Consider the following 15,785-nt stretch of genomic DNA (forward strand, 5'->3'; position numbering starts at 1 on the left):
AAGAGTGCCCATGATGATGCAAATGTAAATGTGAGTAAATTGAAGCTAAACTTGCAACAGGGTAGATGAGCTCGTTGATGATAAACCTAATCCAAGTAATGATAGAATCATATGATCACGAAGATTGGGTAAATATCGTTCAATTGGATTGGACATTTGATAAAACCCATCGACGGACGAGTAACGACGATCTGATGGCTCAGCGGACTCTTCGTAAACACTGAACAATGTCAACAAAATGGCGATAATTGTTTGGAAAAACGTTATGGTGAAACAAAGTTTACCACGTTTCCAAATGATACTATTGACCCTCTTGGTCGATCTGTTGACCAGTTGATTGTTGTTTGACAACATTAGGCTTGACCAGTGAGAGAGACTCAATAGCAAAGGTAAAAAAAGACATGAAAATATCACAACTACTTTGAAACAAGTTCAGAAAACAAGTAATTACGATTTCCCATGAAAAGGACACAAAGATAAACATGATAATGATAAACCGGATACAATTTAATTCTCAATATCAATAACTAATTGTTGACGTTAATTGTTGTACAATTAAGCAAAATTTTCCTCAATTTAGTATATGTAATACGGTTTCCAGTTGATTTAAAACAAAGGAAACCAAATTGTCAACAATTAACCAAATCAAAACAAATCAACTAAATTGTCAACAATTAATTGTAAAAAAAACAATTGATCAACTTTGAAGTAAATTACATTTATGATTAACAACAAGACAATCAACTAATTGAAATCACCTTTGTAACAATATAAATAATCAATTAATGATTGACATTTACAACCAACCAAATTAAAAGTTTTCATTTAATCGTTGACTTAATTGTACTCATTTAATTGCAATGACCTGTGTCATTTATTTATCGGTTCAAATGTAATTAACTGATTGGAATCACCTTATAAACAACTGACAATTAACCAAAAACAAACTGTTCAATGTCATTAAATGATTGATTGTCAATTTAACCTTGAATCTGATTACTAATCTAATCAGCTGATTCAGTTTCTTCATCTTTAATTATTTAACCAGAAAACCGAATCAAATCTTAGTTCTTGATTAAATTGTCAACAATCAAATAAATTGTGGTGTTTTCTCCTTAAAGATAATTAAAACGAGATTTAAGCATTCGTTAATTGTGATTAATCTTACTGATTGCTAGTAATGAGTTAATTGTTTCTTTGAACACGACACTTAATTATGATTAAATAATCACAATTTGTGAGACCAATGAAAACAGTAAATCTATTCACAGGGTAACTAATTTCACGACAACAATTTATTTTTAATTACATAATTTAATGATTATTCACTTTAATCATGAATGACGAGCAATCAATTACCAAGATTAACCAAAGAGGATTAACTAATTGTGATTAATTTGATACACGTTTTTCTTATGATTATCAATCAATATCAAGACAAGACTTTGATCAAATTAAACCATTAGAGTCTTATAATTGTGATAATTTTATTTAATTTTGATTACATTTTCACAATTTATCTTTAATGTTGAATGATTTGTTTTTTTCTTCCCTTAACCTTGATTGTGATTAAACTGTTTGATTAAACCAAGGACTTGGAATATCATCATTAATCAACATATACAATTTATTAATTAACCAACAATCAGCTATACTTAATCAACTACTACCCTCATGGTTTCGTCAGCATAGTTAGTTAATTTCTGAGAATATAAATTGTCAAGACATTTTATTTAATCCTCACAATTAAAAGTTTCTCCTCTTGAATCACTTTAAATTCTCAATAGTTAGTTAACTAATTGTTACAATGGTTAAGGATAGTCTTGTGTTTGTTAAACCAGGTCAATTGCGACTTGATCACTACGAGAATGACGATGAACCATCTGAATCAGGTATTTAATTGTAATCAATTTAAATTGTTAACAAATAGACTTTAAATTGAGACAAAGACAACAAACAAGATTCGGATTAAATTAAGTCTTTACCTTGATTGAAATTGATTAATTTTGATCAAAATCTATTATTTGATTTGACCATTTTATTTAAGTGAACGTTAAACTTTAAATTAACTTTAGTTTTGATTGTTGATTGTTTGTCTTTGCTTTTTAATTGTTTTAGAGGTTTTAATTGATGTCGCTGCCTGTGGTATCTGTGGAAGTGACCTTCATTGGCACCTTGAAGGTAAATTGGGTCCGTTTTTGGCCAGGGACAACGCGATTATGGGACACGAAGCAAGTGGAACCGTCATCAAAGTTGGATCTAAGGTAACTCACCTTAAACCTGGTGATCGGGTTTGTGTTGAACCTTGTGAACCTTGTTGGACATGTGACCTTTGCCGAATCGGTTCAAATAATTTGTGTCATGATGCTGATAACATGTGCTGTGGTGGATTACGGAAAGGGTTCTTCAGGTCAACCAATGTTTGGCCTGCAATCTTGTGTCACAAGTGAGTTACTTGGTTGATTGGTCGGTTGAATTAATTTCAACTTTGGAAAAAAATTTTATTTTGTCCAACAGATTAGCCGACAATATGACCCTTCAAGAAGGTGCCGTCGTTGAACCAGTGGCCTGTGCTGTTTGGGGTGTTCGAAGAACCAAACTCGAAGGCAACGAGAAAATTTTGATCACCGGTTCAGGACCAATCGGTTTATTAACCATGATGGTAGTTAAGGCCTTTGGTTCGGGTAAAATTTGTATCACCGATGTTAATGAGACACGATTATCGATCGCTAAGAAACTTGGTGTTGATTATTCACTTCTAGTTGATCCTAAATTAAGTCCAACCGAAATCGCTGCAAAAGTTAATGAAATCATGGGCGGACCACCGGATGTTGCCATTGATTGTACCGGAATTGGTTCTTGTATTAACACTGGTATTTATGCTGTTCGTCGAGGTGGAAAGGTCACTTTAATGGGACTCTCATCTCATTCCGTTCAAGCTGATTTAAGTACAGCATCACTACGAGAAGTTGATTTAATTGCTGTTGCTCGTTACAACAATACGTAAGTACTATTCACATGTACATATGAATTGACATGAAATTAATTGTTATTTTCATCTTAATTGAATTGAACAGATTCCCAACTGCAATTGATTTAATTTCATCTGGTAGAGTTCCTGTTAAATCATTGATCAGCCATGTAATTAAACTTGATGATTATCAACAAGCCTTTGACACTTTACTTCAAGGCAAAGGAGTTAAAGTTTTACTTGTAACTAAATAATTAACTTAAATCCAGTTCCTAGTCCAAACAATTAACCTATTGATTGATTGAATAGAGATAATAATCTTAATCATTTTCACTTCAAATGTACTGAAATTTAATCATTTTAAACAATTAAACAATCGTCGACTTTGAATTGGTTATTAACAAACTCTAGTTGATTAGTTAAGCCCCACAACACAATTTATCAGTAATTAAAGTTAATCAAAAGTCTCTATGAGATTATTAAAATTAACAAATCAAACAAATTGTATCACAATTAACTCATTATGATCAATAAATGATGACAATTTTTTCAAGTTAACTAAATCATTTAGTACACAATATGAATTGGAAAGTTAATTTGAACTGATTAACTTTCTAATCAAATAAGGAAAGACAGAAAATTGAGTTAATTGTTACAATGATTAACTAACTATCAAGGAAAACTAATTGTAATTTTACAACTAGATTCAGCTGGTTACTAATTGTTGAATATTAATCACAATCAGATGAAAATCTATCAGTATTAATAAAAATTAAAGACAATCAATTTAATCATAAACCATAAATAGTTTTTAATTGCTCACACCTCCAATGATTATAAATCTAATACATGGTAACTAAATCAACCACACACCTTTTTAATTGTTTAATAAATAATATATTGATTCATTGATTATCCTTTTATTGTGATTGATTTAATTAGCTGATGTTTATAATGATAACAATTAACTTCCCTTTTGGTTTCTCAATCTTACAATTTGTCATTGTTTAATTGTAAAGATTTAATATAAACACAATCAAATTAATCAACAGTTAGAAAGTCAAATAGTCACCACACCTACTTAATTATCAACAATCAACAAATAATATTGATAATTTAATTGCAATTAACTCACCAACAAACTGTAACAATTAGTCAATCTCATCATGTTGAGGTAACTTCCATCATTAGTTTCACAATTAAATTAGATGGAAAATAATCAACTATTGATCGTGTTAATTGTAATTAATTAAATGAACTAAATCACGTGTAAATTTAACAATTTACAGTCGAAGTGAAAAAAGTAATTAAATCTTAGATTATGATCATGATTAATTGTGATTAATTTGATTTGGATAAAAGTGAAATCAGAACATGAAACATAAAAAAAATATTATTCATTATTAACTAATTGTTGATCAATGATTATCAGAGTAACATAAAAATGTCAATCAAATTAACTTTCACCAACAGTTACAATTAGTCTGTTCATCACAATTAACTTGTGAATAAAGATCATCACTTTCCTAATTTAATTGTGATACAAAATTTTACATTGATAATGTTATTTTCAACTCAACAATTAACCACAACAATTGTGTTAACAATATTATCAATTATTGGAAATTATTTTCTAATTGTTAAAGGGCAACAATTAACTTCACCATCAGAATTGAAACTCAAATTAGTGGCCATTGTCCATCGACATGGTGACCGATCACCTTTATTTTTCCTACCTGGTGATCCGTTTGCCGATGACATTTATTGGCCTGATGGTAAATCGCAATTACTTGCAACAGGTAAAAATCGTCTTTTCCAATTAGGTGAATCACTACGATCTTATTATGGTCACTTTTTGACGGACAATCCCGTGAGGTTCAGTCTTATAGTTCGGATGCCAATCGGTGCCTCGAATCAACTTCATTACTGTTACATGGTCTTTACAAAGCCTCAGGGCGTTGGAAGTACAATGATCGGACTAATTATCTGCCAATTCCAATTCATACTACACCCAAAAGTCATGATAGGGTAAGTTGATCATTGAAAAAAGCTTTACAATTTAGTTAATTGTGTTATTTTCTTTCAATAGATGTTAGTTGAAGGTGTTAATTGTCCAACTTTAAACAAGGAATTACAATCAGTCCTTGATCGACCAGAGGCTAAATCCTTTCTAACCAGTTATTCATCGACAATCAATGAGATCTCATCGCAATTAGGGATTCCAATCAATGATTTAGGTTCAATTCTGGGTCTTTATGATGTTTGGAGCATTGAGAAATCAGTTAATTACAGTTTACCCTCTTGGTTAACTGATCCAATGATGTCTGATTTAGAGTCAATGGTTGATTTATATTCAACCATTCAAAATGATTCACCAATAATCCATCGCCTTAGGGCAGGTAATTTTTTCAAAAACCTGAAACAATACCTAATTGATGCAATTTACCAGCAATCAACTGACCAATTACCTAAATTGTTAACATACTCAACTCACGATACAATGTTGGGATCATTTATGTCTGCATTGAAAGTATTCAATGGACGACGAGTGCCTTATGGTGCATCCTTGTTGATTGAATTGTTGGCTAATCCAGTTAATCAGAAAGAAAACTATATCACAATTAAGTATTGGAATGAGACTTATGTTAATACTCAGCATCAATTAAGTTTACCTTTCTGTTCATCTGGTCAATTGTGTCCATTGGATCAATTTTTAAATTACATTGAACAATTTATCCCAATCAACTGGGAATCCGAATGTGGATTTGATCAAAGTCAACCCGAGAAATCAACAGTCAATCAAGTTAATCAAGAAGAGGATAAAGCTTGGAAAATCATTGGAATCGTAACTGTTACCTGTTTATCAACAATTACCTTAATTATTTGCTTCCTTTTTGTTTCCTTTGTTTACAATTTATACAGAAAATCAACTCACTTAAATAGTGATTCAAATAGATCTGATCGAGAGAAACAAGAATATGATAGAATATTGTAAAGTTTCATCCTAATTGCTATTGTAATTACTTTGTAAATAGTAGACAATCATCATCATCGTCTTGTCCAGTTTTCTTTTCCTGGAGACTTTTTTACGATACAATCAAGTTCTAAAGTAATTAAATGTTGTAAATCGCAATTCTAATGGAAACGATGCATTTTGTGTGAATACTTTCGAGTCTTAAACCAGCTTAAAGCTGTTGAGAATTAACCAGTTGATTGAGCTTAAAGATCACTAATCCTAAGAACTGGAGACAAAGAAATAAGTAAAGTATAGTTCAGTCCATTAGTCGATGTCCATTTGAAGAAGAGCCAAAGTCCGACACTTTGAAGCTCCATTTCTTGTTTGTTATTGTGAACATCAGTTGAATTTTTCCCATCGCCATGGAACCAGAAAATGAACTGAACAATTCAATGATCCAAAGTTTAGGTGAATGTTTCTGTAAATTTGGAAGCTGCAATGTAACAACCGGAAGGTGCGATTGTCTCATGGGTTTTACTGGAATCAATTGCCAATCTCCATGTGAAATCGGATTCTATGGTCATCAGTGTATTAATCTATGTTACTGTCCAATAGAAAAGTGTGACAATCAATATGGATGTTCATTTGATTCCTCATCCTACCAACACGATGAAAATACCGCCAATATGATTGGTCCAGCATTCATTTTATCCACCATGATATTCACCATAATGATTATCTTTATAATTTTACATAAAATCCGAAAATATGAAAAAATGATTCACCAGAGAGATGAAAACTACAATGGACAACCAAACATTCACTTCAATCCAATGGAAACCATTGAATTTGATACTTGTCACCATCAACAATTTTGACAATCAACACAAAACAACAACAACAACAATTAAACACCAAGGACCATCCGAATCCAATATAAGGAGCCAAACAATCAACAACAACAACCTAATCCATTTAGTCCCAGAAAATAATGTGACAGGTTCACTTTTGTCACCTAGAAAAGGATTTGAATGGTCACTAATTGTGAAAGAAAAAGATCAAATTAAAATTAAGATTATTGTGATTCTTATTTTCATCTTTAAGTACATTAAGTTTTGTCAATTAGTTAATTTAAATATATGAATTAATAGTTATCGAGATGTCCTTTTGTCAATCGAGTCGAAATCTCAGTTTGATTTGTAATTATTACAAAATTGGAATCGTTTTGATATAATCCTCGTTTCGTTTTATGTTGTTTTTTTGTGGATTTAAGTGGCCGGATTAAGGGGAAAGAGTATGAGGTCACTTAATCCCCGATAAGTCAATTTCGTATGTTGATTTTTTCTCAATTTTTGGAGGATTAGTAGTCGCTTGTTTATTATTATCACTATTGTGGATTATGATGACTCGATTATATTGTCGCCATTTAGAAAAAATTGAGAGATAAAGGCGAAGTTGAACAAAAAGGAAAATGGTTCCACCAAGAAAACCAATAGAAACGACCTGTTGGATTAATAATAGAAATAAAGAAAATCAATTAATCTACCGGATTAAATCGTTAAATCCAACAACAACAACAACAAAGTGCAACAATAATAATAGAAGGGGAAAAAAAGTTCTAATCTTGAAAGCGAAAAGTTTTCGTCAACATAAGACAATCATCAACCGATTTACATGTTAATTGTTGACAATTGTACAATTTGGTGTCTTGATGTTGATACCTGGAAAGGTGAGATATCAAGAAACGGAAATAAGATGAATGAAAGAGCACAAATTGTCAGTTCTATTAACGGGAATTACGGTTGGTGAATCAGAAAGATTTACGTTCATGGTAAAAGGATATCGGTGAAAATTTCATGTTAATCAGGTAAAAGATTAACTAATTTAATTTTAACCCTCATGAAGATTCAAACACAACTAAGATAAAATAACAACAACAACAACAAATTGTTCCGGTTATTTGATCAGTAAAATTAAATTGCTTGGTCTATATATATATCACACTAATTAGCAATTAAACCATGAAATTGATTGTGACAAAAGCAAAAAAAAAGCAAAACTGGTTGACAATTATTATTACATAAACAATATTATGTGTGTAGTAGTATTAGTTTGAGATAAACAATTAGCAAACAATTAACATGCAGTTTTTACAATTAACTGTCTTCTTTTGTTTAATGTATTGAACATTAATAAGAATTCATTGAATCCATAATTGAGATTTTCCTTTAACAATTAATATTAGTAATACATGTACGTTGATTATCAAACAAATCACTTTCTTTTCAAGGTATAATCATAATTGTTGCCTGATTGTTTACAAATTTATCCTTAATTAATTGTAATTGTAACAATTTCCTGTAGCAATTAACAATAAGGAAAAACGAGGAAACCCTTTGTTGGGTCACAATTAACATGGAGATGATCATATTGGTTAATAGAGATGAAGGAAAAAAAAATTGTTCATCAATCATAATAAGGGTGAAGGAAATTAATATTAAATGATCAATTATCTTAATTAACTGTTGAAGATGCTAATTAATTTGTCTTGATTATCAAACTAATTTTGTTCTAATTGAATTTTCTATCAAGTTATTAGAAGAAGAAGAAGAAGAAGGAAAATATTATCTTCTATTCCTTTCGTTGTTCATTTCCTCTGAATTGGGTTCATTTTCGTAGACACTTTGAAAGGTATCTTCATGTTCACTGGACAACACCCAATAGAGTCCATCTTGAAATAGATCAATTTTATCGGGTGGATCGAAAACAGGTTGAATTAATATGATTCCAGCAATGAGACCAGTTATTATTGAGATTAGAAGGATGAAAATGAGTCCAGTTAATTGGTAGAATGCTTGAGAATGAGCAGAACGACCAATACCTGCTTGGATTCGGTGTAAATTTACCTGAATCTCTTCAAGATCTTTTGAATTCTCGGGTGGAGCTCGAGCAGGAAAAAGTTCATACAAATTTAGATCATATGATTTCTCATTAGCCATATATGCAAATCCACTGGAAGCCAGACCAGCAATAACCGCAGGTAAACCATAAGTTGCATGCATGGAAAGTGTATCATGAATACGGAAACGATTAAGTAAATAGGGATTCAGATAAATGTGAGTTATTATTGATAAACCTCCGATCATCATTCCTGAAATGAATGCTGTATATGGATAGAGTATGTATTGACCAATGATGGACATTAAAACACCTCCAGAAGAAGATCCTATTCTTATATGTCGAACTGAGAATCGATCTTGTTCATCTAAAAGTGATGATATTGAAAATGCCGATAAACATGAGGCCGTTACCGAGATCCAAGTGTTTACCGCTAAACGGTGTTTCTTGTCACCCAATGAATAGGAACTTGTCATCGAGGGAAAAGTTAAATAGATGAAAATTGTTCCTAAAAGTACCGACATCTCCCTATCCGAGTTGTAATTTTGATTCTTACGGTGGGTTGATTGAATATTCCGACAGATTATACATGAGACACTTAATCCAAAGTAAATGGAAAAGGTATAAATAGTTAATCCATTTGATTCATCTGATACCTGCCAAGAGGATAAAACATATCCGGTAAGTGACATTATTGGAACCTCGATAACTGCCAAAATTATACATTGTATTGGACTTAATTTACCCTGAAGGCTTCCAAGTGATAGGGTGACACCTAAACCATAATGAGCTGACCTTAGAATTGAATTGATTCCTAAGGTTATATGGAATGATTGTCGAATTGATAATTTAACGGTTGGTTTAATTTTTTTTCGATCTAAATCAGATAAATAATCATCACAGGATAAATTAGATTTAACTTGAAGATCATGAGAAGGCGATGAAATTACATAAACTGTTGAATTTACTGGAATCGATGAGGAGGAAGACGAAAATGGTGATGACGAAGAAGAAAAAGATGAAGAAGATGATGATGCTGATAATGATGATGAAGGTGATGAGGAAAAAGTTAAGTTTCCTCTAGATTGCCCCTCTGATTTAACCGATTCCCATGAGGAAGTAATCAAATGAGGCCACAAGAGTGCCCATGATGATGCAAATGTAAATGTAAGTAAATTGAAGCCTAAACTTGCTAACAGGGTGGCAGATGAGCTCGTTGATGATAAACCTAATCCAAGTAATGATAGAATCATATGATCACGAAGATTGGGTAAATATCGTTCAATTGGATTGGACATTTGATAAAACCCATCGACGGACGAGTAACGACGATCTGAGGGCTCAGCGGACTCTTCGTAAACACTGAACAATGTCAACAAAATGGCGATAATTGTTTGGAAAAACGTTATGGTGAAACAAAGTTTACCACGTTTCCAAATGATACTATTGACCCTCCTGGTCGATCTGTTGACCAGTTGATTGTTGTTTGACAACATTAGGCTTGACCAGTGAGAGAGACTCAATAGCAAAGGTAAAAAAAGACATGAAAATATCACAACTACTTTGAAACAAGTTCACCAAACAAGTAATTACAATTTCCCATGAAAAGGACACAAAGATAAACATGATAATGATAAACCGGATACAATTTAATTCTCAATATCAATAACTAATTGTTGACGTTAATTGTTGTACAATTAAGCAAAATTTTCCTCAATTTTGTATATGTAATACGATTTCCAGTTGATTTAAAACAAAGGAAACCAAATTGTCAACAATTAACTTTTGATTGAATCATTTCTTACATCTCAATGATAATTAATATTATTGATTATCTAATTGATTAAATCATGTTTTCGGATTTAACTGTCACGTTGATTTGTTGTATGTTATAATTGTGCCGATAAATCAATCAATTAAATTGTGAACAATTAAATTAATTGTTAATAGGAAAATAACCACAACAATTGATCAAAGTTTTCCAATCAATGTGATTAACTTTCAAGTATATTTGATTAACAACCAGACAATTAATTACTAGTAATTAACAAGCCAATTGAAACTACAACAAGAGTAAAAAAGTTTAATTAACTTGAGTGTGAATTAAGTGTTTGAAAGGTTAACAGTTATTAACAATTAATGTTAATGAACTTGAGAAAAAAAAATTGATTAAGGATTAAGATTATAAATAAAGATAATCAAATGGTAAAACAAAAACAGTAAATCTGATTAATTAATGCAATTGATTAACCTTCAAAGGCGATGAGTTTAACAACAATTAAACTTGATTTGATTTGATAGATTTGTGGTCATTGATTAATATTGTTTAAGTTGAACAACTTGATTATCCAATTAGCTAATAATAGTTAGATTTAATCACCTTTGATCATGAAATGATTGCTAACCAAGAAAGTTACTATAACATGAGAGATTAACGATTAATCAACAAGAGAGATGATTAAATTGTTCACGCCACAATTAAATCTAACAATCAAGTTAAAGTAAAAATCTCACTCAATCCTAAGATTGACGTTGTATTAAGTATATTACATAAGAGTGAGAAATAAAATCCTAAATCCTTGGCCTGAATTCAGTTATCATCATCATGATGGTGATGAATGAATGAAATATAACAACAAATTTAATTTAACAACAAGTTTGGGTTGATTAGTTATTGAATTTAATTCAATATAAAGACAATAATGAGAGGGGGTGGATGATTACTATCAATAGGATAAGCCCGATAACCATGAAAACTTGGCGATCAGAATGAAAACTCATGAACCATAATAATAACAACATGAAATCAGTTTGAGATTTGATAATAATAAGGTAACACAGAATCTGAATTCAACTGTTTCAGGGTAAAAATATAATAATAATATTGATGATATTTGACAATCGCGAGGGCGTTAAGGTGTATTATCAATGTCTATTTATCCAGGTAATTGGGATCAGGTTAATCTGAATATTGTTTATCTTATCACCAAACCCTTAACCTGTTAATTAGATTTCATTAAATCATTAACCTCGTAATTATTATCGGTGAACAAGGTCCATGGTAACTAATAGAAAATCAATCAACTAATAAAAACGGTAAAAATTATCAAAAGTAAATCAAGAATATCTAAAAATAGAGATCAAGATAATCAGTTGATGAAAAAATATGAGAAATTATCATTGTCTTGTAATAATAATAACAAGAAAGATTATCAGATTAAGAGATTATCAGATTAAATGAAATAAACTTGTCTCAACTTATATATAATAAGTTTCTTATTAACTGTCCTGGTTAATGTGTCCATTTAGTTTATTGTTATTATCATGTTGATGGAAATGACAATCAACGTTAACAACAATATAAAGTTATCATCAACTTCCGCAATTTAAATTGTTGATTATCTTTTGATACTTTATTTATATTTTTGTCAACAGAAAATAAAATAATCATAATATGAGACAATTTAACTCAATTGTTACAATAAAATGAGTAAAAAACATCATCATCATCATCACGCATCAATTGTCATCTTCATTCATCAACTTTAAATTACTTTCATGTCAAAGGATTAACAAGAGAAACGTCAAGTTAATTAAAATACAATTAAGATTAAATTGTTATCATTATGATGATAGAAAATTTAATCTTTATTTATAATCAATATGAGAAGAGATAAACAATTTAGAAACAAGATTAATGATCAACCGTTGAAATTATTAGCAACAAAAAGTTCTGAATCAATACAATTAAACAGACTAATCGTTTTTCAGGCTCACAAATTTACCTCAACAATTTAATTAATCAAGTTAATCATATGGAAAATATTAATTCTCAAGATAATCAAATTTTTACAATCAACTTTTGTCAATTGTTTTGCTTTCATGTTTCTGATCAAATATTAAAGTTGATCATTAATTTCAGTTGATTGAAAAGTTTCAAGAAAATTTCAACTGATTAATGTCAATCACAAATCCGATACCATGACAATCATCATGAAATAAACAATGAAAAAAAATAAGGTAAATGAAATTTTCATCAATGAAAATCAAATTCCATCAATATAACTGTTTAAATGATGATGATGACCTGTCGATGACTTGATTTAAAGGCTGATAAAGATGATTATCGATAAACAATCAATAGATTTTGTTAATCTCGTTCAATATAAACGATTATGTTTTCCAAAATAGTAACAATTGTTTAATAATAACAAATGATAAGAATTAGTGGCGATTAAAATTCAATTGGATAACTTGATCATCTTGATCGTTAGCCTTAATTTTTTTTTTCCTCCTCATCATTATCTTAATTTGAACAATCATATTGATGATAATACATAAAAGACACCAATGTAATAACTCAGGTAAACCCGGAACCAGTATGAAAATAAAGGTAACTGACATGCTACTGTTACTACAGAATTGAATAACTTGCTCAACAGGTTAGTTAAACATAACGGGAATATCACCAAGTCCCGATAACAGGGCCATTCGGCCAATGGGCAGAAACTTTTCCAGGTAAACACAAAACAACAAATCCTCCTCTCACAAGGTACAATTAGAGGAAACATGAGAGGCAATCAAGTGAACAGGTAAACAATTTAGTTACCATTTAAATAGATTCTGTCTGAATCTCAAAGATTTAGATTAATCCTCAAGTTTATTTACCTTTGTGGTGAAGGAAAAAAAAAATATTATATTTATAACTTTGAATTTACATTTGACTTGAACTAATTTATGATTTAAGTTAATTGTTTCAATACATTATGATTATTCAATTGATTGAAAAATAATTTTCACCATCTCAAATAGTTAATCACAATTGGTTAATTTAATTTAATGATGATCATCATTAACAAATCAACTGTTAAATGTATGTCAATCACACACACACACACCAAGCAAATATAATTAAATTTCTGGTTAATAATTAATATTGATTAGTTGAAAGCTCAACAACAACAAGGTGATTGAAGGACTTTGGTAATTAAGTGTTATTATTATTATTATTATTACTGTTGTTGTTGGTGTAATTTCAATTGGTCAACCTTGGACTGACCATCAGAATTTTTTTTCTCATATATTACTTACAAGCATTTTGGTCCAAAAAGGCCAATCGAGAAGACCAAATTTCGCTTCGTATGTCGCTCTCTCAATCAGAACATAAATTGACCAGAAAACACAAAACATTGAAATCAAATTAAACAGCAAATTGTATAACAATTTACGTCGTTCACTGTTGGTCATCTCAAGTCGTTCCCACTGAGATGGACAAATGATGAAATAAGAAGGATAAGAAAAAAAAAAAATAATAATAACATTAGACAAGAAAATTTGCATATTGATTGATTATTATTCTATTGAGTTTTGGTGTGAAAATTTCTCAATCAATGGTCAACTGATTATTAGCTAATTAACTTGTATTTACCTTGTGAATGGGCTTAAATTTGATGGACATTTTAAAATGATATTTACAAAGTTCACAGTATTTATTATTTGATGATCTAATCCATTGTTGAAGGCAATAATGATGAACATATTTTAATGAACCTGAGCAACAACAGGGTGTAATTAAGTCCATATCAGATGATGATGAAGATGAGGATGAGGATGAGGATGATGAGAAAGTCGAAAGCACTTCATTTAGTCCACAATGACAGATTCGACAAATTGGTAGATCAAGTTGGTAATTGTTTATTGAATAATTATCTACAATAGAGATTGATGTTGTTTCATCAGGCATCATTAATAAATATGTATAAGTTAATTGTTACAATTAAGTCTTTTTATTATAATCCATTGACTTTAATCAATGAGAGAGGATGAAAAGACACAGAGAGAAAACCATTCGAATAACGGTAAAAAAATTAATAATAACTGTCAATGGTAAAGTAGATTGTTATTCTTATGTAACAGGATCAACAACAACAATCACAACACTGAATGAAACTGAATAACCGATAACTTGGTTATTCATAATGATGAATGAAAACCTGAATATCTGGTTTTCTGGATTCTCATGGATCTGAATCTTTTACCTGATACACATTCAGGTTAATACAATTTTATTTTCATTCCAAAGGTCAACTCTTGTTATTTTTACTCTCAATCAATTGGAAATTTGCTTCATTACGATTGATTGTTGAGTTTTTTTTCTACTATCGGTTATCAAAAGCTCTTTGGTAATTAATGATTAAGTAAATTGTTTAGGTTTGTTGTTTGTTTTCTCAAACCAGATTAGTTTTGTTACTTTCAAGAGATGGCGACACCAGTTAGAACAAAATTTTTCCTCGATTTTATTTTCTCTGATCACAATTATATAATCAAATGATTAACCAATTAATTTAGGGAACTGATCAAGTTATTTGATTAAAATAGCAGTTATCAATTGGATGATATCCGATAAAGTTAAAAGATGATTGATCTGGACAGTGAAAATCAAAATTGATTGATCATAAATTGCTAATTAATTAGTTGATTAAATTTTGCAGCAACAATTAAATTAAGATGAGAAACTGGTGATAAGCCTGAATACTTATATAATAAGTATTACAATTTAACCGTTTGGTTATTTTCTGTTTACTTACTATTAACTGGGTTAACCAAATTAACCTTTCCAATGGTAAATAAAGTGACAATTAGCCTGTTCAAACAATTAAAAGGTAATTAAACTTTTCAATTAATAACAAAAAAAATCGGTTCAATAACCAGAAAATTCAAATTGATCCATTGATTTATCATCAAATTAAGGGAAATGATGTCCAGTCACTTTCAACAGGTAAAATTTTAATGATTCAAACTGACCATTGGTGATTAGATTGCTAATAATTAAACTTAATTGCCTCTTGATTATTCAATTAACTTAAACTCTATCAACACTAATCAACATTAATCTTGCTCTTCCTCTTCTTAATTTTCCCTCATCATTGATTTTCCTGTTTAACTTCCGATCTGATATTC

At 30.2% G+C, this 15,785-nt stretch overlaps 4 protein-coding genes across 4 annotated transcripts; 2 read left to right on the plus strand and 2 right to left on the minus strand.

Moving 5' to 3' along the window:
* Positions 1 to 1,710: 1,710 nt before the first annotated feature.
* Positions 1,711 to 3,361, plus strand: LOC128394993 (sorbitol dehydrogenase-like). The gene is made up of 4 exons (XM_053355377.1): positions 1,711 to 1,892; positions 2,119 to 2,446; positions 2,518 to 3,003; positions 3,078 to 3,361. The coding sequence occupies exons 1-4, from the start codon at positions 1,808 to 1,810 to the stop codon at positions 3,223 to 3,225; spliced, it is 1,047 nt and encodes a 348-aa protein (XP_053211352.1). The 5' UTR covers positions 1,711 to 1,807; the 3' UTR covers positions 3,226 to 3,361.
* A 138-nt stretch (positions 3,362 to 3,499) lies between these two features.
* Positions 3,500 to 6,116, plus strand: LOC128394992 (prostatic acid phosphatase-like). Its single transcript, XM_053355376.1, is given in 3 exon segments — positions 3,500 to 4,839; positions 4,842 to 4,999; positions 5,061 to 6,116. Coding segments are annotated over 3 exon segments (1,371 nt in total). The 5' UTR covers positions 3,500 to 4,532; the 3' UTR covers positions 5,967 to 6,116.
* An 880-nt stretch (positions 6,117 to 6,996) lies between these two features.
* LOC128394995 (E3 ubiquitin-protein ligase MARCHF8-like) lies at positions 6,997 to 14,911 on the minus strand. The gene is made up of 3 exons (XM_053355378.1): positions 14,254 to 14,911; positions 13,917 to 14,087; positions 6,997 to 7,430 (listed from the first exon to the last, which is right to left on the minus strand). The coding sequence occupies exons 1-3, from the start codon at positions 14,569 to 14,571 to the stop codon at positions 7,230 to 7,232; spliced, it is 690 nt and encodes a 229-aa protein (XP_053211353.1). The 5' UTR covers positions 14,572 to 14,911; the 3' UTR covers positions 6,997 to 7,229.
* On the minus strand, positions 7,437 to 11,872 carry LOC128394991 (ammonium transporter Rh type B-like). Its single transcript, XM_053355375.1, has one exon. It carries the CDS (start codon positions 10,319 to 10,321, stop codon positions 8,552 to 8,554), a length of 1,770 nt encoding a protein of 589 aa, XP_053211350.1. The 5' UTR covers positions 10,322 to 11,872; the 3' UTR covers positions 7,437 to 8,551.
* Positions 14,912 to 15,785: the final 874 nt, after the last annotated feature.

The sequence above is a fragment of the Panonychus citri genome, unplaced genomic scaffold, assembly GCF_014898815.1.
Source record: "Panonychus citri isolate SS breed McGregor unplaced genomic scaffold, ASM1489881v1 Contig00140, whole genome shotgun sequence".
Classification (NCBI taxonomy): domain Eukaryota; kingdom Metazoa; phylum Arthropoda; class Arachnida; order Trombidiformes; family Tetranychidae; genus Panonychus; species Panonychus citri.

Excerpts from the sequence above, each read along its gene's own strand:
- LOC128394993 (XM_053355377.1), top strand. The coding sequence starts at position 1,808 with ATGGTTAAGGATAGTCTTGTGTTTGTTAAACCAGGTCAATTGCGACTT. Across the intron at positions 2,447-2,517 it reads CCTGCAATCTTGTGTCACAA|ATTAGCCGACAATATGACCC; the intron begins GTGAGTTACTTG and ends TTTGTCCAACAG. Across the intron at positions 3,004-3,077 it reads GTTGCTCGTTACAACAATAC|ATTCCCAACTGCAATTGATT; the intron begins GTAAGTACTATT and ends TGAATTGAACAG.
- LOC128394991 (XM_053355375.1), bottom strand. The coding sequence starts at position 10,321 with ATGTTGTCAAACAACAATCAACTGGTCAACAGATCGACCAGGAGGGTC.
- LOC128394995 (XM_053355378.1), bottom strand. The coding sequence starts at position 14,571 with ATGATGCCTGATGAAACAACATCAATCTCTATTGTAGATAATTATTCA. Across the intron at positions 14,088-14,253 it reads AATTTAAGCCCATTCACAAG|TGGGAACGACTTGAGATGAC; the intron begins GTAAATACAAGT and ends TGTCCATCTCAG. Across the intron at positions 7,431-13,916 it reads CTTTTTGGACCAAAATGCTT|GTCGTTTCTATTGGTTTTCT; the intron begins GTAAGTAATATA and ends TTAATCCAACAG.